This window comes from Salvelinus sp. IW2-2015, linkage group LG23, assembly GCF_002910315.2.
Source record: "Salvelinus sp. IW2-2015 linkage group LG23, ASM291031v2, whole genome shotgun sequence".
Lineage (NCBI taxonomy): Eukaryota > Metazoa > Chordata > Actinopteri > Salmoniformes > Salmonidae > Salvelinus > Salvelinus sp. IW2-2015.
In genome coordinates, this window is record NC_036863.1 from 9,294,092 (window position 1) to 9,318,585 (window position 24,494).

At 42.6% G+C, this 24,494-nt stretch overlaps 1 protein-coding gene across 6 annotated transcripts in view; it reads left to right on the top strand.

Moving 5' to 3' along the window:
• Positions 1–710: 710 nt before the first annotated feature.
• The window catches only part of clip2 (CAP-GLY domain containing linker protein 2), a 60,939-nt gene continuing 37,155 nt past the window's right edge, over positions 711–24,494 (top strand). For 5 of the 6 annotated variants that reach the window (XM_023967401.2, XM_023967403.2, XM_023967402.2 and 2 more), the window contains exons 1-3: positions 711–1,178; positions 5,283–5,487; positions 20,567–21,108. In XM_023967401.2, coding sequence (XP_023823169.2) covers positions 5,364–5,487; positions 20,567–21,108 — 666 coding nt within the window. In that variant the 5' untranslated portion in view covers positions 711–1,178; positions 5,283–5,363. The remainder of the gene's footprint in view (positions 1,179–5,282; positions 5,488–20,566; positions 21,109–24,494) is intronic. The other variant, XM_023967407.2, reaches the window with a different exon arrangement.

Sequence of the window (24,494 nt, forward strand, 5' to 3'; positions counted from 1 at the left end):
ATTGTTGAATATTGATGGACCAGTGCACATGTCATTTATGACACAAAATCACATTACATTAGTAAGATATTGAGAGTTGTTGAAATGTCTCCGAAAACGTTTTTTTTCTTTTACCATGAATATGACAAAATATAGGCAAGGGCAAGGTTTTCCTAATACAAGTATGTGTATATACAGTCATTGGGTTTTAGCCTGCATGGTAGTATACCATTAGTCAGTGTTATTACAATGTTATTACATAGTCAGTTTATTATCTCTGTATGTTTATTTGAAAATCCTTTAAAGTGTGCATTGCAAAAAAGTGAGAACTGTATGTAAGTCGTATTAGGTGCACTAGGCTATTGCAAAGTGGGAACTAATTTATGATGCGAGGGCATTCCATGGATTTCCAGGAAGGATAACTCATTCGCAGTGATTCAGCACCGGATGCACATTAATTCCTGTGAGCCAGTTGAACAGCTGGACCAGTGAATAATCTGGATAAATTCCTATAGTATACTACTTTCTCTTGCACCTTACATTTTTATACAAAATATTTAACTATTTATGAATGCCTTTCAAACCAGAGAACACAATTGTGTCTTCATAGCTTGGTTGGGTTAAATGTTGGCATTGTAGCCTTCACAGCAATACCGTCCACTTCCTAAACTCTTTGTTTGGCTGAGCCAGCGAAGGGGGAGGATCCTCTACAGAGGCGAAAAAAGAGACCGAACATCCATTGCGCCCCAAGCGAAACATTGAAAACCCCATCCCTCTGTGTTCAATACGCCACATGTGTGTACTGGTTAACGTTTTTAAGCGTTCTGAACGGCGGATTGAAGCTGGTTGAAGTTGCTGATGCTGCTTTGCACCCCAAAAACCGCTAACAAAAAGGGAGACCGAGGAATTTGCATATAGTTACATTGAATCTTCACAGCAACAATCTAATCTTATTTCTGAAAGTCGCATTCTCAAAAAAAAAACGGCATTTTCGCCTGATTTAGCCTACTGCGGCTCGCATCCTGCCACACTCTCCCTTCCAGCTCCATCTAAGCATCCATATTTTTTGTTCATCCCTGTGTGGGGGTATAGGGAGTGGCAACCTGATAAATCAACCGATCCGCGGACCCCTCTCCTCTAGGAAAAAAACAAGTTCGCCGCTTTTTGGACACGTTCATGCGTAATTTGGAAATTAAAAGGTAAGCGTTTCGTTCTTGCATCTTTATCGTTTAAGGGATTTGTTGAGCTGAAGTAGAAATACACACCGCGCTGCAGTGGGTATAACAATAGAAAAACATTTGCGTTGTATGTTCTCGGATGCACCTTATGTTTCCCTGTCACGGAAATATATAAATTAGCAATATAATTGTGTAAACAGCAACAATGTATTCAACAAGCTTAGCAGACAACAATGTGTCATTTAATAGCCCAATGGTCCTATGTTTAGAGCATCAAATTGTAACATTGTAGCCTAGCTCTACTGCACTGTCATATAGCAGGCTACATGTAGCAACTTCGCATTGTCAAGAATATAGCCCCCTCGCAGAGCTGTCATAAAAACTGCCCTGAGAAAATATTCTAAAAGGATTTAGGCCTTGGCCTATTGCGTAAAACAACATACAAATTGATGTTGATACATGAGTCAACTGAATGGTGCTGATACTGTGAAAGCACTATTGCATTCTTCAGACATCTCATCTCGATAACCAGCATAAATGCGAGATGTGGTGCTAGAATAGTGATGTAACGTTGTCATGAATTACATATTATAGTTGGAGAGATGTAAAATATTTGTCTTGAAGGCCATGCATGCAACTGGGAATACAGCTGATCAGGTCTCAGTGTTTCGGCAAGCAACCTGGCCTCAATGACTAGACGTAACATAGTAAACGTAAATCTGTGACACTCAAATTAGTATCATTTGTTATGTTTGGTATGGTTACATAAAACAGAAGGTTACTTAAAAGGATGCTTTAGGATTTTGGCGATGAGGCCTTTCCCCAGAGTCAGATTAACTCGTGGATACCATTTTTATGTCTCTGTGTCCAGTATGAAGGAAGTTAGTAGTTTCTTGAGCCGATGTTAACTACTGTTAGCGCAATGACTTGTAGCGCAGATACCCGTAAACTTCCAGTCATTGTGCTAACTGTGGTTAGCAATTGTGCTTGCACTTGTTAGGAACATCCTTTAAACTGCACGCAGAGACATAAAAATGGTATCCACACGTTCATCTGACTCTGGGGAATTAGGTAAAGGGCCTCATCGCCAAAATCTTGAAGTATCCATTTAAGCCAGTATGAGAGGATGGATGGGCGTATAACGTGAACGTTTTTATTTTTTATGATTAACTTTTATTTATTCAGGGTAGCCCAAGTGAGACCAATGGTGCCCTGAATAACAAATTGTTCACAAAAAAAGGAAAATAAATTAAGTTTCAAATAAAACAAGAAGAGTGAAAATAACCACAAGGCACAACCTCAACACCACAATTTCAACAAATAAACCACTACAATCAATCAAAACAACTGCAATGCATAATGAACTCATTCAATATCATAGTCCTAAACTGCCCTAGTGGTACCAGGGAATCGAGATGCAAGGAATTTGTAGGTTACTCCAACAATGGGGGCATTAAAACTAAAGGAGTATTTACCAAAATTGGTCAAGACCAGAGGCACCTCAAGAGTTAATCAATCCTGCGAGCCAGTTTGGTAGCTCATTCTTTTATATGTTATCAACGAAGTTAGGTAAGTTAGAAGCTTGTGTAGTAGAGCTTTGTAAACAAAAAGGGAATAATGAAGTGATCTACAGGACTTTAATGAGGACAGCCAACCTTTTGATACAGGATTCAGTATTGAATATTAAAACTGTCACCTTTGATAAAGTGAAAGGTTCTATAGTAGACGGCATCCAACGGTTTAAGAGTAGTGTCTGCTGCAATCTGGTAAATGGTGTCACCATAATCCATAACTGTCAGGAAAGTTGACTGTACAATCTGCTTCCTGCTATTTAGAAAGAGGGAAGATCTTTTTGTAAAAAAGAAGCCCACTTTAAATCATAGCTTTTTAATTAGCTCATCCATAAGTTTTTTTAAACATAAGTCTTTGTCAACCTAAATGCCCAGATATTTATAGGCGGGCCCCCAATCGAGGAGGGAACCATCCAGTTAGTAAATATGTAGTTCATCTGTTTTTTGTTTTTTTATTGCGAAAATTAGAGAACAACATATATTGAGTCTTGCTTGCATTAAGTACACCTTTTAAACCAACCAGGGCTTTACGTTTGCTATGTCGACCCTTGAGTCCAGGTTGCAGCAAGGCCTAGCTACTAGCCACCCTAATACTTACAATAGTCTAATAACCAACTAACACTATTTAATACATAGGCCTAGGTTATTCATTTAGAATGTATGCATAACCAAAGACAATACCAAATATGTTTATTTCTGTCAGTGAATATTCTTGAAATACACATTTTAGCCTTGTGACACATTTAACTCCATGTGTATTTATTCACCATCAACACACTTGAGACAATAAACTGGACTTACTAAGTCCAGTAGACTCAGCAACATAGATGATTAACCCAAATCACAAATATTCTTTTCTGATCTATAGATAGGCTATTTGTTTGAAGAGGGACCACTCAATTATTTCAAATTGTATACAGTAGTATAGTACAGGCTACACCTGATACACCTTGACATGGCTTGATTTGTACACCGAAAGGGCATAGACCCTCTGCTTTTTAAAAGGGCTGGAGTGTTCAACAAGAAAACTCAGCTAGCACAGATTGTTCTGGGAACCAACATTTGTTAAAGCCTTTGCGATATCATAACCGCCATCGATAAGAGACAATACTGTGCAGCTGTATTCATCGACCTGGCCAAGGCTTTCGACTCTGTCAATCACCACATTCTTATCGGCAGACTCAACAGCCTTGGTTTCTCAAATGACTGCCTCGCCTGGTTCAACAACTACTTCTCAGACAGAGTTCAGTGTGTCAAATCGGAGGGCCTGTCCGGACCTCTAGCAGTCTCTATGGGTGTGCCACAGGGTTCAATTCTCGGGCTGACTCTTTTCTCTGTATACATCAATGATGTCGCTCTTGCTGCTGGTGATTCTCTGATCCACCTTTACGCAGACAACACCATTCTATATACTTTTGGCCCTTCTTTGGACACTGTGTTAACTAACCTCCAGACGAGCTTCAATGCCATACAACTCTCCTTCCGTAGCCTCCAACTGCTCTTAAATGCAAGTAAAACTAAATGCATGCTCCTCAACCGATTGCTGTCCGCACCTGCCCGCCTGTCCAGCATCACTACTCTGGACGGTTTTGACTTAGAATATGTGGACAACTACAAATACCTAGGTGTCTGGTTAGACTGTAAACTCTCCTGCCAGACTCACATTAAGCATCTCCAATCCAAAATTAAATCTAGAATCGGCTTCCTATTTCGCAACAAAGCATCCTTCACTCATGCTGCCAAACATACCCTCGTAAAACTGACTATCCTTGACTTCGGCGATGTAATTTACAAAATAGCCTCCAACACTCTACTCAGCAAATTGGATGCAGTCTACCACAGTGCCATCCGTTTTGTCACCAAAGCTCCATATACTACCCACCACTGCGACCTGTATGCTCTCGTTGGCTGGCCCTCGCTTCATATTCGGCGCCAAACCCACTGGCTCCAGGTCATCTATAAGTCTTTGCTAGGTAAAGCCCTGCCTTATCTCAGCTCACTGGTCACCATAGCAGCACCCACCCGTAGCACGTGCTCCAGCAGTTATATTTCACTGGTCACCAGCTGTCAGAGCAGCTCACAGATCACTGCACCTGTACATAGCCCATCTGTAAATAGCCCATCCAACTACCTCATCCCCATACTGTTATTTATTTTTTTGCTCCTTTGCACCCCAGTATCTCTACTTGCACATTCATCTTCTGCACATCTATCACTCCAGTGTTTAAATGCTAAATTGTAATTATTTTGCCACTATGGCCTATTTATTGCCTTACATCCCTTATCTTACCTCATTTGCACACACTGTATATCTACTTTTTTCCTCTACTGTATTATTGACTGTATGTTTTTTTATTCCATGTGTAACTCTGTTGTTGTTGTTTGTGTCGCACTGCTTTGCTTTATCTTGGCCAGGTCGCAGTTGCAAATGAGAACTTGTTCTCAACTAGCCTACCTGGTTAAATAAAGGTGGAAAAAAGCAACCTCCTATATACAGACAGATGAAGCTATCATCATCACTAAGACATTTTGATGCCTCCACTCATCTCCACAGCTAAAATGGAGAGGTATTGCCACCATTCCGACTTCTAGTGCCTCAAACCGAAAGCCTTAATCCCTGCACTTCTCCCTGTACATGATGAACATGCTGAAGTCCAGTGGACTGAAGATCCCTGGCAGGGGCCCAAAGCACTCCCCTGGCCCTGTGGGACGAACCTCTGCTGGGGGGTCCGCTTCCGGCACTGTGGGCCAGAAAGACAGTAAGTCACTTCTTCATTCCTCAAGACTTCCTCTAGACTCTCAGGAAGAGATCTGATTTCCTATCGCTTAGCCTATCAATCTTGGTGGCATTTCATCATTGGAAATGACCAAAAAATCCTTGATTGTTGTAATTGATTGCTTGTTAGTTGTCAGGGCCCTGAGTTATTTCTGGTCAGCTCATGTGGTCAGTAAAAACTCAGGGCCCTAGGTACATTATTATGCTTTAGGTCAACGGTTTTCAAACTTCTTTGGTTAATGTAGCCCCAATCACATTTTGCTCTGCCCAAAGTACCCCCTCATGTGCAATTGATCATTAGGCCTATATTCTTATGAGTCTTTCCAAGAACACCTTGTGGATAGGCCCGGTACCAGTCAGAGTTTAAAAAAATATATATTTATTTTATCTTTATTTTAGCAGGGAGTCACCATTGAGACCAGTGTTTCTTTTTCATGGGAGTCCTGCATATACAATTTCATAGAAGTAAAACAATCTAAAACAAGTAAAATATTGCACAGACAAACATAAATGTACACAAAATACACAAAACACTATCACCTAAAACAAACAAATTCTTCATTATAAAATTCCTCTGTCCACTCTCTAAACTGCCACAGGGACACTAAGGCCTCTATGTGTACTGTTTTTCGTGATTATTCCAAACATACGGAGCATAAAAACTAAAGGCCGATTTAGCTACCTTTGAAGACACCAAAGGAGTCTCCAGAGTTAACCAACTACTGTGAACAGGTTTGATAACTTGTCATTTTAAATCTTAATAGTGAAGTTAAGTCGGAAGCTTGTGGAGTAGGGCTTTGTAAAAAAAGAAGAAGAGTGTAATGATGTGACTTTAAAGAGGTCCAGCCAACCTTTTGGTAAAGAATATAATGATGAGTAATAAAACTCCTGTGATAAAACGAAAAGCGCTATTGAAAAAACGGGATCCAGCAGTTTAAGAGTAGAGGCAGTTGCACTTTGATAAATAGTATCACCAAAATCAAGAACAGGTAGAAAGGTTTACTGCACAATCTGCTTCCTGCTGACTAGAGAGAGACAAGATTTATTTCTGTAAAAAATCCCACTTTAAATCTTAGTTTCTTAACAAGCTCATTCGTATGTTGTTTTAAACGATAAATCATTGTCAATCCAAATACCAAGGTATTTGTATACAGAGACTCATTAGATTATAGAACCATCCGATACGTGAAGATGTAATCCATCTGAGACAATCTTATGAGAACTTGAAAACAAAATTTATTTAGTTTTGCCCGTATTAAGCATGAGTTTTAAATCAGTTAGGGTTTCCTGCACAGCTGCAAAAATTGTACTGTAACCTTGTCACAGCAAGATCAGCAGTCGGGGCAATTGCTTGCATAATAGTATAATCTTTATATAGATTAAATGTACAACTTGTATAAAAATAAAAAAATCCCCCTTTTTCTCCCCAATTCCGTGGTATTCAATTGGTAGTTACAGTCTTGTCTCATCGCTGCAACTCCCGTACGGACTCGGGAGAGGCGAAGGTCGAGAGCCGTGCGTCCTCCAAAACACAACCCAACCAAGCGACACGTTGTCAGATTTCCAATTGTTATGAAAACTTCAAATCGGCCCTAATTAATAGGCCATTCTAATTAATCGGTCGACCTCTACTTAGTACTAAACCATATTCATGTACCACCATAGATGCGGTAATGAGGCCAATGGAACTCGACCAAAACAATGGAAATGCAAATGGGAATGCGTGGGGGAAAGATCCTGAATCTCTTGATTGCCCCCCAGCAAAATAAGACAACATTTAGGTTATTGTTTATATACAGTATTTCACACTATGTTGAGGTAAAAATCGGAGTATAATGCTTGTATGGATGTCAACCCCAACACATGTTCATGTCATCGTCACCAATCACTGCATTACTTAAAAATGACTTTGACTACCACCACCGATTTCTCTATGTTAGCTATGCTACCAGCTAATAAGAATGGGAGTTACAATTTAGCAGTCACCTCTTCTAAACCTGAAAAGGAACTTCAAAATGTTATGAAACGATAACAGACAAATATATCCGACTTTAGTAACCACATTATGGGCCTCTTACAATTCATCAATCATTACGGATTTTACGAAAAGCCACTTTGTTAGATAAGATTTGTTGAATGTGCACCAATCTGGTGTCCATCTTCTGACCCCCACTGTCTGCCTTCCATTGACCTGTATATCCCCCCTCAAGCCGATACCATGATGGCCCTCAAGGAACTACACTGGACTTTCTGCAACCTGGAAACCACATATCCTGAGGCAGCATTTATTGTAGATATGGATTTTAACAAAGCAAATTTGAGGAAAACGCTACCGAAGTTCTATCAACATATTGACTGTAGTACTCACTCTGCTAAAACACTCGACCACTGCTACTCCAACCTCCGGATGCCTACAAGGTCCTTCCCCACCCTCCCTTCGGCAAATCAGATCATGACTCCATTTTGCTCCTTCCTATAGGCAGAAACTCAAACAGGAAGTACCTGTGCTAAGGTCTATTCAACAATGGTCTGACCAATCAGAATCCATGCTGCAAGATTGTTTTGAGCATGCAGACTGGGATATGTTAAGGGTAGGCTCTGAGAATAACATTGACGTATACACTGACACAGTGACTGAGTTCATCAGGAAGTGTATAGCGGATGTTGTTCCCACTGTGACTATTAAAACCTACCGAAATCAGAAATCGTGTATAGATGGCAGCGTTGACGCAAAACTGAAAGTGCGAACCATTGCATTTAACCATGGCAAAGTGACTGGGAATATGGTTGAATACAAACAGTGTAGTTATTCCCTCTGTAAGGCAATCAAACAGGCAAAACGTCAGTACAGAGACAAAGTGGAGACGCAATTCAACGACTCAGACACGAGACATATATGGCAGGGTCTACAGAAAATCACAGATTACAAAGGGAAAACCAGCCACGTCGCGGACACTGATGTCTTGCTCCCGGACAAGCTAAACACCTTCTTCGCCCACTTTGAGGATAACACAGTCAGTGTTGCCAACTAATTTTCAGGGTAAGTTGCTAGAGGCAGGTTGATTTGTTGCGAAATGACGTTGTGATGTCATTGCAAGATAACGTAAAACTGCGTCATTACGTAGAATACACAATAACGTTACTCAAATTGACTGGCCATCTCTGCAAAAAATATGATTTGACATTTGTTCAGGTACAGACTCTTTTCTGTACTTCTGGCTGTACAATTTTGATTGAAACATGTTGATTGATGTTGTAAGTTCTGTTCAAGATCAAACATTCATGACCAACTATATTCATTGGGTTTGGCATGTCGAACCCGTGCTACTGATTTGCAATTTGCTGAAATTGCTGCTGGCCTGCTGCTGCCTGTGCACGAGCTGAGCGCCTGCTGCTGACATCACTCACAATGCACTTTTGCAGCCAGGCACGTGTGTTGTGACTGAGTGTGTGACAGAATATATATATTTTTTTGTGTCATTTAGAGGGAAAAAGCATTTGAGTCACTTTTCAAAAGTTGCTAAAAGTTCCAAATACATTTTTAAAAGTAGCTAAATTTGTTGCTAGGTGCTGTTTGAAAAAAAAGTTGCCAGGGTAGTCTGAAAAGGTGCTAAATCTAGGAACAAAATTGTTAAATTGGCATCACTGAACCCAGTGCCTCCGACTCGGCCCGCTCCCAAGGACTGTGGGCTCTCGTTCTCTGTGGCCGACGTAAGACATTTAAACGTGTTAAACCTCGCAGACGGAATCCCTAGCCACGTCCTCAGAGCATGCGCAGACCAGCAGCTCCCTATCACAGTCTGCTGTCCCCACTTGCTTCAAGATGTCCACCATTGTTCTTGTACCAAAGAAAGCAAAGGTAACTGAACTAAATGATTATCGCCCCATAGCACTCACTTCTGTCATCAGGAAGTGCTTTGAGAGGCTAGTTAAGGTTTATATCACCTCTACCTTACCTGACACCCTCGACCCACTTCAATCTGCCTACCGCCCCAATAAATCCACAGACGATGCAATCTCCATCGCACTGCACACAGCCCTATCCCATCTGGACAAGAGGAATACCTACAGTATGTAAGAATGCTGTTCATTGACTATATCTCAGCCTTCAACACCATAGTACCCTCCAAGCTCATCATTAAGCTCGGGGCAATGGGTCTGAACCCCGCCCTGTGCAACTGGGTCCTGGACTTTCTGACGGGCCGCCCCCAGGTGGTGTAGGTAGGAAACAACCCCTCCACTTTGCTGATCCTCAACACAGGGGACCCACAAGGGTGCATGCTCAGCCCCCTCCTGTACTCCCTGTTCACCCATGACTGCGTGTCCACGCGTGCCTCCAACTCAATCATCAAGTTTGCAGATGACACAACAGTTGTAGGCCTGATTACCAACAATGACGACAGCCTACAAGGAGGAGGTGATGCCAGGAAAATAACCTCTCCTTCAACATAAACAAAACAAAGGAGCTGAAGGTGGACTTCAGGACGTAACAGAGAGAGCACACCCCTATCCACATCGACGGGACTGCAGTGGAGAAGGTGAAATTCTTGAAGTTCCTCGGCGTACACATCACAGACGATCTGAAATGGTCAACCCATACAGACAGTGTGGTGAAGAAGGCGCCTCAGCAGGCTGAAGAAATTCGGCTTGGCCCCTAAGACCCTCACAAACTTTTACAGATGCACAATTGAGAGCATCCTGTCGGGCTGTATCACCGCCTGGTACAACACCTGCACTGCCCGCAACCGCAGGGCTCTCCAGAGGGTGGTGCGGTCTGCCCAACGCATCACCGGGGGCACACTGCCTGCCCTCCAGGGCACCTACAGCACCCGATGTCTCAGGATGGCAAAAATATCATCAAGGACATCAACCAGCCGAGCCACAGCCTGTTCACCCTGCTACCATCCAGAAGCAAGGTCAGTACAGGTGCATCAAAGCTTGGACCGAGAGACTGAAAAACAGCTTATTTCTCAAGGCCATCAGACTGTTAAATATTCATCACTAGCCGGCTACCACCCGGTTACTCAACCCTCGACCAATGTAATCACTGGTCACTTTAATAATGGAACACAAGTCACTTTAATAATGTTTACATACTGCTTTACTCATTTCATATGCATATACTGTATTCTACTCTACTGTCTTTTAGTCAATGCCACTCAGACATTGCTCATCATAATATTTATATATACCTTAACTCTATTCTTTTACTTTAGATTAGTGTTGTAACGGCAGATTTCCTCCTCTTCGTCCGAAGAGGAGGTGTAGCAGGGATCGGACCAAAGCGCAGCGTGGTTAGTGTTCATCATGACTTTAATTAAGACAACAAACGTGAACACTACAAAATACGAAAACAACAAATGTGAAAAACCGAAACAGTCYTATCTGGTGCATAGACACAAAGACAGAAGACAACCACCCACAAAACCCAACACAAAACAGGCTACCTAAATATGGTTCCCAATCAGAGACAATGACAAACACCTGCCTCTGATTGAGAACCATATCAGGCCAAACAACAAACCCAACATAGAAACACAACACATAGATAACCCACCCAAATCACGCCCTGACCACACTAAAACACAGAAAATACAAAAGAACTATGGTCAGAACGTGACAAGTGTGTATTTGTAAATTGTTAGATATTACTGCACTGTTGGAGCTAGGAACACAAGCATTTCGCTACACCCGCAATCACTTTGGCTAAATATATTTGATTTGATATGACAAATCCGAAACTTACTCCCCATTGACCCAAGTGTTTACATTGTGCAAAGCCAATAGAAATAGGACACCCAAACATGTTTCCCACTGTTATTTTTCCTGGTTTTAGATCACATGACAAGCCCGGACCCTAGGGTCACAGACGCATGTGTTACACCGGCGCAGCTTTCCGCTAAATTACAGCTAGATTCTCTCCCTCCAAGCTGCACTAGGTTGAAATGAGCCTACAGGAGGCCAAACACAGTCTGGGGGTGTCTGGGCTCCTTCTGCTGTCTTGTTATTTGCATTAGTCTATATGGGAGAGTTGTATCAGAGGCAACCATGTCATGGTTTAAGTTGATGGTGGAATGCTGTGAGGAAAGGAAAGGGGGAAAACACACAGTAATGCCTTTAGCAGTGCACATGGCTGTTATTTTCGAGGGCCTCCTTCAGAAACACTATTTTGTAGTGTTAGTAGGGCTGTCCCCGACTAAAAAAAATCTTGGTTGACCAAGTGTCATCTGTTCTTTCAACCAATCGACTGATCAAAATGTTAAAACATTCATTTTTTCATATATACACACACCCTATGTGTTTTAATAAAACCATCTACAGTACCAGTCAAAAGTTTGGACACAGCTACTCTTTATTTTAACTATTTTCTACATTGTAGAATAATAGTGAAGACAGCACAGCTATGAAGTAACACATGGAATCATGTAGTAACCAAAAAAGTGTTAAACAAATCTAAATATATTTTATATTTGAGATTCTTCAAAGTAGCCACCCTTTGCCTTGATGACAGCTTTGCACACTCTTGGCTACTGAGCTTGTATGATGCTTTAAGCACACTGTGATTAAATAATCAAGACAACAATCAACGATCAACTTGGTCCAGTCACAAGCTTACACTAACAAACTTGCAACATTGTATAAAATATTCGGGACCCTCAGAGTTTCCTGTGATTGTGAGCTCCGGACTGACACAGCTGTAGGCTATTTGTGCAAGGCATAAGAAGTAATCAGGTAGGCCTATTTTATTACGTTTTCACCAGATCAGAGCATGATTTTTTCTCTCCTCCTTTTCACATGGAGTGGTTTGGTTATCGAAAGTGAGAGAGCTGGAAAGATTTTTCAAATAGGCTACATTGTGGAACTATTGTCACTGTCAATGGATGTAAAAACAGAATTTGTTTACTTGCTGTTTGAGGTGAAGAAAAATTTACTTTGAGAAACTCCACAGCTCATTAGTGGTGGTGAGTTAAGACAATACTATAAAATCCCTAAAGGGGCACATTTAGCCTACATTTGCGCAGGCCAGGTGGCCTAGGCCTACTTTTATGCTTAAGTGTAGCCTAGGTTGTGCCCTCTGCAAACAACATGTCCACTCCGACAATGAGAACTGTAAAAGACTGTAATAATGATATATTGAATGCATTAACAGAAATTACCGTAACCAAACAAACATTCTAGAAATTATGGGAATTAACGGTAAATGTACCACTGGTGATACTGGTGTGCCATCCCCGCAGCCTCCGCAATGGATTAGTCCACTGAGACAGGCATCAATCAAGACGTGCCATAATTACTTATATTTTATTGCATCAACAGAAATTACCGTAACTTAACAAACATCAAACAAACAGTTACCACATCAGTCACCGGCATCATTAACAAGTGCATTGACGATGTCGTACCCCCAGTGACTGTACATACATTTCCAAACCAGAAGTCATGAATTGCAGGCAACATCTGCACTGAGCTAAAAGCTTGAGCTGCTGCTTTCAAGGAGCGGGACACTAATCCGGACGCTTATAAGAAATATTGCTCTGACCTCCGACGAGCCACCGAACAGGCAAAGCGTCAATACAGGACTTAGATCGTATCGTACTGCGCTGGCTCTGACACTCATCGAATGTGGCAGGGCTTGCAAACTATCATGGATTATTAAGGGAAACCCAGCCGTGAGCTGCCCAGTGACGTGAGCCTACCAGACGAGCTAAATGCCTTCTATGCTCGCTTTGAGAGCACCAGCTGTTCCAGACGATTGTGTGATCACGCTCTCCATAGCCAATATGAGTAAAACCTTTAAACAGGTTAACATTCACAGACCGATTACCAGGGAACGTACTCAGAGCTTGCACTGACCAACTGGCAAGTGTCTTCTCTGACATTTTCAACCTCTCCCTGACCAAGTCTTTAATACCTACATGTTTCAAGCAGACCACCATAGTCCCTGTTGTCCATGAACGCCAAGGTAACCTGTCTAATTGACTATCACTCATATCTTTAGCCATAAAATGCTTTGAATGGCTGGTCATGGCTCACATCAACACCGTCATCCCAGACACCCTGGACCCACTACAAATCGCATATTGCCCCAACAGATCCACAGATGACACTCCACACTGCACTCTTCCACCTGGACAAGAATAACATCTATGTGAGAATGCTGTTCATTGACTACAGCTCAGTATTCAACATCGTAGTGCCCTCCAAGCTCATCACTAAGTTCAGGACCCTGGGACTGATCACCTCCGGGTGTGTGCTTAGTCCCCTCCTGTACTCCCTATTCACCCACAACACCAGCATTTTGTTGTGTTTGCTGACGACGTGACGGTGGTAGGCCTGTTCACTGACGACGAGAGAGCCTATAGGGGGGAGGTCAGAGACTGCCAGGACAAAAATCTCTGTCAGCAAGACAAAGGAGCTGATCGTGGACTACAGGAAATAGAGAGCCGAGCACGCCCCCATTCAGATCGACAGGGCTGTAATGCAGTGGGTCGAGAGCTTCAAGTTCCTCAGTGTCCACATCACTAAGGATCTATCATGGTCCACACACACACCAACACAGTTGTGAAGAGGGCACGACAATGTCTCTTCCCCCTCATGAGGTTGAAAAGATTTGTCATGGGCCCTCAGATCCTCCAAAAATTATACAGCTGCACCATTGCGACCATCTTGACAGGCTGCATCACCTCTTTGTATGGTAACTGCTTGGCATCCAACCGCAAGGCGCTATTGAGGGTAGTGAGTAAGGTCCAGTACATCACTGAGGCCGAGCTCCCTGCCATCCAGGACCTCTTTACCAGGCGGTGTCAGAGGAAGGCCCTAAAAATGGTCAAAGACTCCAGCCACCCAAAGTCATAGACTGTTCTCTATGCTACCGCACGGCAAGCAGTTCCGATGCACCACGAATGGAACCAATAGGATCCCGAACAGCTTCTACCCTAATACATAAGACTGTTAAATAGTTAGTTACATTTTTTACCAAATAGCTACCCGGATTATAGGTAGATATTGACCCTTTTTGCGCAAACTTGTTTTTTTACTCATCACGTACTGTACGCTGCTGCTACTATTTATCATCTGTCCTGTTGTCTAGTCACTTTATCTCTAGTTGTATGTACATATATACCTCAATTACCTCGTACCCCGGCACATAAATTCAGTACTGGTACCCCGTGTATCTAGCCAAGTTATCATTACTCATCGTGTATTTATTATTACTTTTATTATTATGTTTTTCTTTCTACATTGTTGGGAAGTACCTGTATGTTAGCATTTCACTGTTCGTCTATACTTGTTGTTTACGAAGCATGTGACAAATAAAATTAGATTTGATATAATCTTAGTTATTTAATGTCAAGGCAGCGCTTTTCTAGGAGGTCCCCGTACGCACACATTCATAAGCCTACATAAGACATTATAACATCAACAACAGCTACATTAAACATTATAACATCTACAACAGCTACACAATACATTATAACATCTGTCATAGACAGCAATGTCACCAAATTATCTTTAAGACAGTTTTGAACATCTGGAACTATGGCCCCACTGCAAAAATCTCCAAACTTAACCTATGTATACGTTCATATACCTTTATAACTGCTACATTCCATTATAACATGCGTCATAGGCAGCAATGTCATTGAATGATCTTTAAAACTGTTTCGAACATCTGGAACCATGGCCCCCCCCTGCAAAAAAAATCCAAACATAGCCTTTATAATTATTTTCTAGATTAGTGTCATTTCAGCTTGTAGTCATAGTCATTTAGCTAATCCTACTAATTGACTGTCAGCATTTCCCACAGTGTTCATCAACCGCCTGCCCGTAGTGCACACCCACTGAATCAGGTTAGGGCTATAGGGCCATTGAGTGAATAGCTGTTTGGTCAGCACATTTCCATTTGTGTACTAAAAGCCCTGCTCTTTTTTTCCTTTTAGTTCAAGACCATTGCTGGGTTTTCTGTCATTGAATGGTGATATAATACAGTACATGGTCTTCCATTTATTGAGTTCCAATAGATTTTACAATAAGAAAGTAGGCCTAGATAATGTCCTGTTGTTGTCCCTATGTTCATCCTCCTTGGATTTCAATACCAAAAGGCAACTTTTTCCGTTTAGAAATCCGTTGTGATTGTATATGATGGTGCACCAACATATTATGGACAAAAAATTCAGGGGTGTGGTAAATTCAATTTAAATTCAGTCAATTCAGGAAATAGACTGAAATTCAAATTATATTTTTTTCTCGTAGAGAAGAATTTGGAAGAATTGGCTTGAGAATTAAATTGACTAATTTAAATTGGAATGACCCCAACCCTGCTACAATGTTTCTGTCAATCTCAGAAAAAATTACATTGTATTACCGCATAGCTGCTCCCAAAAGTTCTGACTTTAGAGGTCACGTCCTTGTGGACTGTCGAGAAACAAAGCATCATTGCAGAGACAAAAGTGTTTAAGAATGAGTCGCCCCTAAAGGCCTAGTCCTAGTTCTAGTATCTTCTTCTGTTGCCCTTTGGACTGTCCCTGAAATCTGATGTGAAGTGACAGCCTCACAACAGTGAATGCTACACGTGTCTTATTTTTATTTTTATTTTGTTTCATTATTTTTTATTTTACCCCTTTTTTTCCTCCCCAATTTCGTGGTATCCAATTCGTTACAGTCTTGTCTCATCGCTGCAACTCCCGTACGGACTCGGGAGAGGCGAAGGTCGAGAGCCATGCGTCCTCCGAAACACAACCCAACCTAGCCGCACTGCTTGACACAACGCATATCCAACCCGGAAGCCAGCCGCACCAATGTGTCGGAGGAAACACCGTACACCTGGCGACCTGGTCAGCGTGCACTGCGCCCGGCCCGCTACAGGAGTCGCTAGTGCGTAATGAGACAAGGATATCCCTGCCGGCCAAACCCTCCCTAACCCGAACGACACTGGGCCAATTGTGCGTCGCCCCATGGACCTCCCGGTCGCGGCCGGCTGCGACAGAGCCTGGGCTCGAACCTAGAATCTCTGGTGGCACAGACCACTGCGCCACCTGAGAGGCCCCCACGTGTCTTATTTGAATTAGGAAATAACATCAGTATATTATTAGGGAATCCAAAGTTATTTTCAACTTATTTTACATTATTGGACTTAAGTCTGAAAGAGTTTGGTTCTCAGAGAGAGAGAAAGAGAGGAAAAGAGAGAGGCGGAGAGAGAGAGAAGAGGGAGTGTGAGGGGGAGGGAGGGGGTGTTCTAAGGAGTTGTGGTGGGGTCATTGTGTGGGGCTGGTGAATAGTGGGATTCAGATGGTTGTGGGAGGTAGCCAGGCACAATAGTGAAAGTGAGGCCTCTGTTCTTGCTCTTCCTGCTGCCTGCCTCATTTCCCCATCGATCTTCCGTTGCCACGGCAACCCAGCCACTTGGACTAGCACTGCATCAGTCTTTTGGGTGCACGCTTGTTTGACTGGCTGGGACTTGGGTAGGGGGTGGGTAGGGGTCTTCTCTGTGTTGGCCCTGGGCCATCCTGTTGACAAAGCTCACACATGTTACACACACATGCATGCACAAGCAGGAGTGTGCACACACACACACAAACAACACACACACACTGCTACTGCAGATACTGCATTACCTCACACATAACACCAGCACAAAAATACTGCATAGTATATACATTACCTACACAAGCACACCTTCCTGACATTGCACACACACACACATGACCTCACAGGGACATTGTCGTCATAGGGAGATGTGTAAAGCTTTGTTTGGTTAAAAAAAATCATATTTGTTTTGGAGGTATATCTTTTTGTATCTATAGATTATACACTGAACGAAAATATAAACGCAACATGCAACAATTTCAAAGATTTTACTGAGTCACAGTTCATTTAAGGAAATCAGTCAATTGAAATAAATTCATTTGGCCATAATCTATGGATTTCACATGACTGGGAATACAGATATGCATCTGTTGGTCAAAAACTGGATCAGAAAACCAGTCACTATCTGGTGTGACCACCATTTGCCTCATGCAGTGTGACACATCTCCTTAACATAGAGTTGATTGTGGCCTGTGGAATGTTGTCCCCCTCTTCAATGGCTGTGCGAAGTTGCTGGATATTGGTGGGAACTGGAACACGCTGTCATACATGTCGATCCAGAGCATCCCAAACATGCTCAATGGGTGACATGTCTGGTGAGTATGCAGGCCATGGAATAGCTGGGACATTTTCAGCTACCAGGAATTCTATACAGATCCTTGTGACATTGGGCCGTGCATTATCATGCTGAAACATGAGGTGATGGCGGCGGATGAATGACACGACAATGGACCTCAGGATGTCATCACGTTATCTCTGTGCATTCAAATTGCCATTGATAAAATGTAATTGTGTTTCTTGTCTGTAGCTTATGCCTGCCCATACCATAACCCCACTGCCACCATGGGGCACACTGTTCAGAACGTCCTGTGGGTGAGCAAACCGCTCACTCACACAACGCCATACATGCTGTCTGCTATCTGCCCGGTACAGTTGAAATCGGGATCTGTCTGTGAAGAACACGCTTTTCCAGCGTGCCAGTGGCCAACGAAGGTGAGCATTTGCCCACTGAAGTCGGTTATGTTGCCGAACTGAAGTCAGATCAAGAACCTGGTGAGGACGACGAGCACGCAGATGAGCTTCCCTGAGACGGCTTCTGACAGTGTGCAGAAATTATTTGGTTGTGCAAACCCACAGTTTTATCTGCAGTCCGGGTGAATGGTATCAGACTATCCCGCAGATGAAGAAACGTGATGTGGAGGTCCTGGGCTGGCGTGGTTACACGTGGTCTGCGGTTGTGAGGCCAGTTGGACTGAGAAATGATCTAAAACGAAGTTGGAGGCGGCTTATGGTAGAGAAATTTACATAACATTATCTGGCAACAGCTCTGGTGGACATTACTGCAGTCAGCAAAACTTGAGACATCTGTGGCATTGTGCTGTGTGACAAAACTGCACATGTTATAGTGGCCTTTTTATTGTCCCCAGCACAAGGTGCACCTGTGTAATGATCATGCTTTTTAATCAGCTTCTTGATATACCACACCTGTCAGGTGGATGGGTTATCTTGGCAAAGGAGAAATGCTCACTAACAAGGACATAAACAAAATTTGAGAGACATAAGCTTTTTGTGAGTATGGAACATTTCTGGGATCTTTTATTTCAGCTCATGAAACAGTGGAACGACACTTTACATGTTGCCTTTATATTTTGGTTCAGTATAGTTACTTGAAATAAGAAGGGTACAAGTGCCGTTCATCGTCTCATAAATCACAGTATTTGGGGTTAAAATATTATTTAAATGACACTAGCAACTGAAAATTGTATGCTATGCCCTTTTCTATAACAGGCCCAAATATAGTGGAAGTTGAGAATTAATAAGCCTGTACAAATATACATTAGTCATGGCCAGAAACAGGCATTGCGTCCCAAATGGCACCCTATTCCCTAAATAGTACCAGAGCCTTATGGGTCCTGGCCAAAATTATGTAGGCAGGGTTTCAGTCCAGTAATCGCAATATTGACATGTGCAATATCCATATCACAAGAGATCCATATAGCATGAAATATTTTCAAACGCCACTAAGCCGTGTGTAATGTCAATTTTTATAGTTTACTCTGTTTGTCGTCTCTCTCCCTCTTCTCTTGCGGCTGCTTCCCACACACCCGAGCCCCGCCGCCCCCTGTCAATCAAGCAGCACAGTTCCTCCTCCTCGCTGTTAGATTCACTATAACTTTGCATGCTATTCTGTTAGGTCAAATGCAGTCAACAGATTGTTTCAAACAAGAATGATGCTCTTTTCCACTTTGCTTATTAACATAAATCATTCTATTTCAATCATTCCAACAGTTCACCCAAGTGTTTTGATCTATATCGTAGGTCAAATCGCAATATTTGGTCAAATAAATCACAATTAGATTTTTTGCCCATATTGTAGAACCCGATGTGGTACAAAACAAAATGTTTCTAAGTGGTACATGTTACATTCCTGCAGGAGAACATACCTACATAAATGCCATTGTAAGACCCCATTAAGTTTAAAAACTCAATTATCACGCCTATTGGTAAAACTAAAAACCACATTCTTTTGTTCACTGTAGTACCCATTTTGCAACCATGTCTATCAGTCTCACAACATATGGGAGCAATTGGGGCATAAAAGCAGGCATTGGGCCCCCTCCCCCACTCCTGGGGTGTCAGAGAGACAGTCCTGGCACCAACTGTACTCACGCACGCACGCACGCACACACACACACACACACGCATTACAGTGCAGCCAGCGCAGCAGATCACATGCTATCTGCGCCCTGCTACAGTTAACAGCTCCAGTGTCTCTCACCAGAATGGATAGTGCTCATCTAAACAGCATGTGCCAAACAGCAAAGCACCGCATCTGTGGTGCAGCATCACAACGTTAATCATCAGTGCATTAGGGACAATCTCACTGACCCAGTTTTCAATAGGAAGTAGAGCAATGCCTAACCTCGCATAAACTCCACTGTTGTGTTGGATGCAGCACGGACGATTCTTCGCCGATCCGTTTTGTGATGTGTTGTGACGAAATTGGATAAATAGATAGTGGAAAAGTGACTATTTCAGACTGAGAATGGTTTCAACTTCAGGTTTGGCTTGAACAAATATATTTGGCGTTAACAAAATGTGTAGAAGTATGTTGAGGATTAAGGTGAATAATGACAAGATGTATTTATGTTCCATTGTGTTTATAATGCCTGACTTCCTTATTTCAGCAGTTTACGTTGCATGCATGAGAATACTGGACTGTAACCTGCATACAACACAAATATTGATCCTCTAGACTAGCTACATTGTTTTGTTTATTATTTTTCACATGATTTGTTTGTAGACCTGTATGTATCGCCTTTTCTCTCCCCACTTCTGCACTGCTCTACAGCATTGTAATCAAAGCCCATACTGTAGATCCATGGCCATTTTGAATGAATATAGGAATTATGTGATCTCTACCATTGAAATGAATGTAAATACGAATTCCATAATCTCTCTTTCTACCTCCACAGACTCCCCACACAAGCAGACCTCCCCACTCCCCAGCAGCAATGCCTCAGACAAGTCAAGCTCCAAAACATCCGAGGTGGGAGACGACGTCCTTGGGGACTACGTGGTTGGCGAACGTGTCTGGGTCAACGGGGTCAAACCGGGCGTCATTGCCTACCTGGGTGAGACCCAGTTCGCCCCAGGACAGTGGGCTGGGGTGGTCCTCAATGACCTGTTGGGGAAAAATGACGGCTCTGTGGGCGGCGTGCGCTACTTTGAGTGCCAGCCCCACCAGGGCATCTTCACGCGCCCCTCCAAGCTCACCCGGCAACCGGTGGGCGATGGAAGCGAAGTCCACTCCACTGATTCGCTGACAGCTCAGAACCTGACACTCCATGGCGGCAATGGCACTTCGCCTGCTGGTCAGCGTGTGGTTATGCCACTCAGGGAGGGCATGCTCAACAGCTCTGTGAAGACGGGTAACGAGTCAGGTTCCAACATGTCCGACAGTGGCTCGGTCAAGAAAGGCGGGGATAAGGACCTTCGAGTGGGAGACCGTGTGCTGGTGAGTCCATGTCCCCACACACGCACACACACACACACACGCACACACACATGAAGAGCCTGTTTGCTTTGACCCTCACTCCCACAAAAGGTCAAGGACTGCCATTTACACAACGTTCTTTCAACCGAACCACAATCTCCAAACAACAATTGGGTCGAATTCCATTTACCGTTGGACTTAAAGCTTTCCCACTTGTCAATATTGTAAATCACATTGGAATACTGTCAGGAGATCCCACCGCTGACACCATTTTACCATGCTTCTCCGCTCTGCTCTAACTCACAGCTATTCTGTAAATGCGTTGGTCAATATGGATACTGGACAGGGAGCTGTGAAACTCGTCTCAAACCGCCAGCCTCTCTTGCAATGTGAGATATGTATTTTGGTGCACTGCTTTGAATCTTGAAGCTTTGTGCTAGGCTCTGACTTGTTTTCCGATTTAGTACACATTACACATTGCACAATGGTAATCTAAAAACCTCCTTGTTTTAGAGAAATCCTTAAAGGTTTATCAAAAGCATTCCATTTGCATTCATAAATACAGCTCTAATTGATATAGTTTCTCATGTCTGACCACAGTTTTTAACCACTTACCATGGCCTCCACCTTCTATGCTCTCTATGTATATACACTGAACAAAAATACAAATGCAACACGTAAAGTGTTGGTCCCATATTTCATGAGCTGAAATAAAACATCCCAGAAATTGTCCATACGCACAAAAAGCTTATTTCTCTCAAATTTTGTGCACAAATTTGTTTACATCCCTGATAGTGAGCATTTCTCCTTTGCCAAGATAATCCATCCACCTGACAGGTGTGGTATATCAAGAAGCTGAATAAACAGCATGATCATCACACAGGTGCACCTTCTGTTGGGGACAATAAAAGGCCACTCTAAAATGTGCAGTTGTAGTACACAACACGATGCCACAGATGTCTCAAGTTTTGATGGAACGTGCAATTGGCATGCTGACTGCAGGATTGTCCACCAGAGCTATTGGCAGATAATTCAATGTACATTTCTCTAGTATAAGCCACCTCCAATGTCTTTTTAGAGAATTTTGGCAGTACGTCCAACCGGCCTCACAAGCTACGGACAACGAACACAGTTGCATTTTATCAATGGCAATTTGAATGCACAGATATACCGTGACGATATCCTGAGGCCCTTTGTCATGCCATTCATCCTCTGCCATCATGTTTCAGCATGATAATGCACGGCCCCATGTCGCATAGATCTGTATACAATTCCTTGAAGCTGAAAATGTCCCAGTTCTTCCATCACCAGACATTGAGCGTGTTTGGAATTCTCTGGATTGACAGCGTGTTCCATTTCCCGCCAATATCCAGCAATTTCGCACAGCCATTCAAGAGGAGTGGGACAACATTCCAAAGGCCACAATTAACATCCTGAACAACTCTGCAAAGGAGATGAGTCGCGCTGCATGAGGCAAATGGTGGTCACACCAAATACTGACTGGTTTTATGATCCACGCCCCTACCTTTTTTTTTTAGGTATCTGTGACCAACAGATGCATATCTGAATTCCCAGTCATGTGAAATCCATAAATTAAATTTCAATTGACTGATTTCCTTATGAACTGTACCTCAGTAAAATCTTTGAAATTGTTTCATGTTGCGTTTATATTTTTGTTCCCAACATTCTCAACAGCCTTCACCCACTAAAACTACTCATCAACCATTAACAACTTTCATGGACCTAAGCTGTGAGGTTGCACACAATGCTTAAACTCCATAGCATTCATAACTCGTCCTTGACACCCTGAGTAATCAGTCGTTAACGCTGGATGATGTCCCCTCAGCATTGACATTCAGCAGTACCTTAATGACAAGGTAGCACAAAATGAAAGCACACCAGGGCCTATTCCCTCAGGTTGTAGAGGGGATCTGAAGGCCTAATGGACACTCAGTCACTAACAATGGGCATTACCATCCCCTGGCTTGTTAGAAGGATCCCGTTATCAGGTGTTTTGGTCATAACAATGCCTGCGTCCCAAATGGCTCCCTATTCCCCTATATAGTGCACTACTTTTGAACAGGGTCCATAGGGCTCTGGTCAAAAGTAGTGCGCACTACAGGGAATATGGTGCCATTTCTGAAACACCCGTAAATGATCCAGACAGAGCTGGGATCTGACTGAAACATGAGACGACCCCTTTAGTCAGAGACGGCGATCCCTCATCATACCTCGTTAGAGGGAAGATGAATGCTTTCTGCATAGATAGAGCTTCTGTGGCCAAATACACATGAGTAACGTCTCATTTCGCTCTAGCTTTGATCTATGTTGAAGGGCCACCCAGAGCCTGCATGGGATCGTTTTCTTGTAGTTGGCCATGTTATGTTCACTTCACTATAGATCAAATCAAATCAAATTTTATTTGTCACATACACATGGTTAGCAGATGTTAATGCGAGTGTAGCGAAATGCTTGTGCTTCTAGTTCCGACAATGCAGTATAGCGCACCTCTGCAGATGTAGAATCATTTTTGATGAACTTGGTCCTGACGAGTTGTGTTTAACTTGTACTTCATACATATTTCAGATCCATTCGCGACACAGTTGCAGGATTAGCGGGGTTGTACACTTTTTTCTGACTGCTGTTTAAGACCACACATCACTATCTCGTCAATTAACCAGCGACTAACCCCACTTCTAGAGGCATATGTCTATAGTGTCTTACTGTAATGAATGGCAGCTAATTTTATTTTAGCAACATTCAGTCAAAAAGCTAGAGAAGCTGTCAATGTGAAGGGGATGTTTGAGGATCAATTGGCCAGGATGGAGCCCTCTTGAACCCCATTAGAAAGAGATCCGTGGGGATGGCCTGCCGGTCACTGGGATGACAACCCAACTTTGGATGGGGAGGGGCTTTAGCGGGTGGAATAGTGGAGAACAATTGGAGGGTTGCTTAGTAACAATGCAAATATCATGGTACAGCTTAATGGACACTCAATCACTATGGTACACAAAGCCTATTGAATGATAACTTTCTTTAAACTATGACAGAGGAATTTATAACTGAATTTTTCCGACATAACGTAGGTTCAGCAGATCCAATTGTATGGGACACTTTTAAATGTGCCTTTAGAGGGCATGCAATTCAGGACTCAGCTCTAAAACAAAAGCAATTTAGGTCAAAAGAGTCCATATTAACAAAGAAAATAGAAGGTCTGACAGGAATTTATTCAAGAAAGATCAAGTGAAATATATTATTAAAAAATAAAGCAAACTGGAGGGAATATGGGGAAAAATGCACCAAATAATTTTTTTATCTTCTACATAGAAATGCTACCAAAATAATTTACTGAAACTTGTTAAAAATGAAGTCACCCATGATTCACCAAATCATATTTTGAAAGAGGA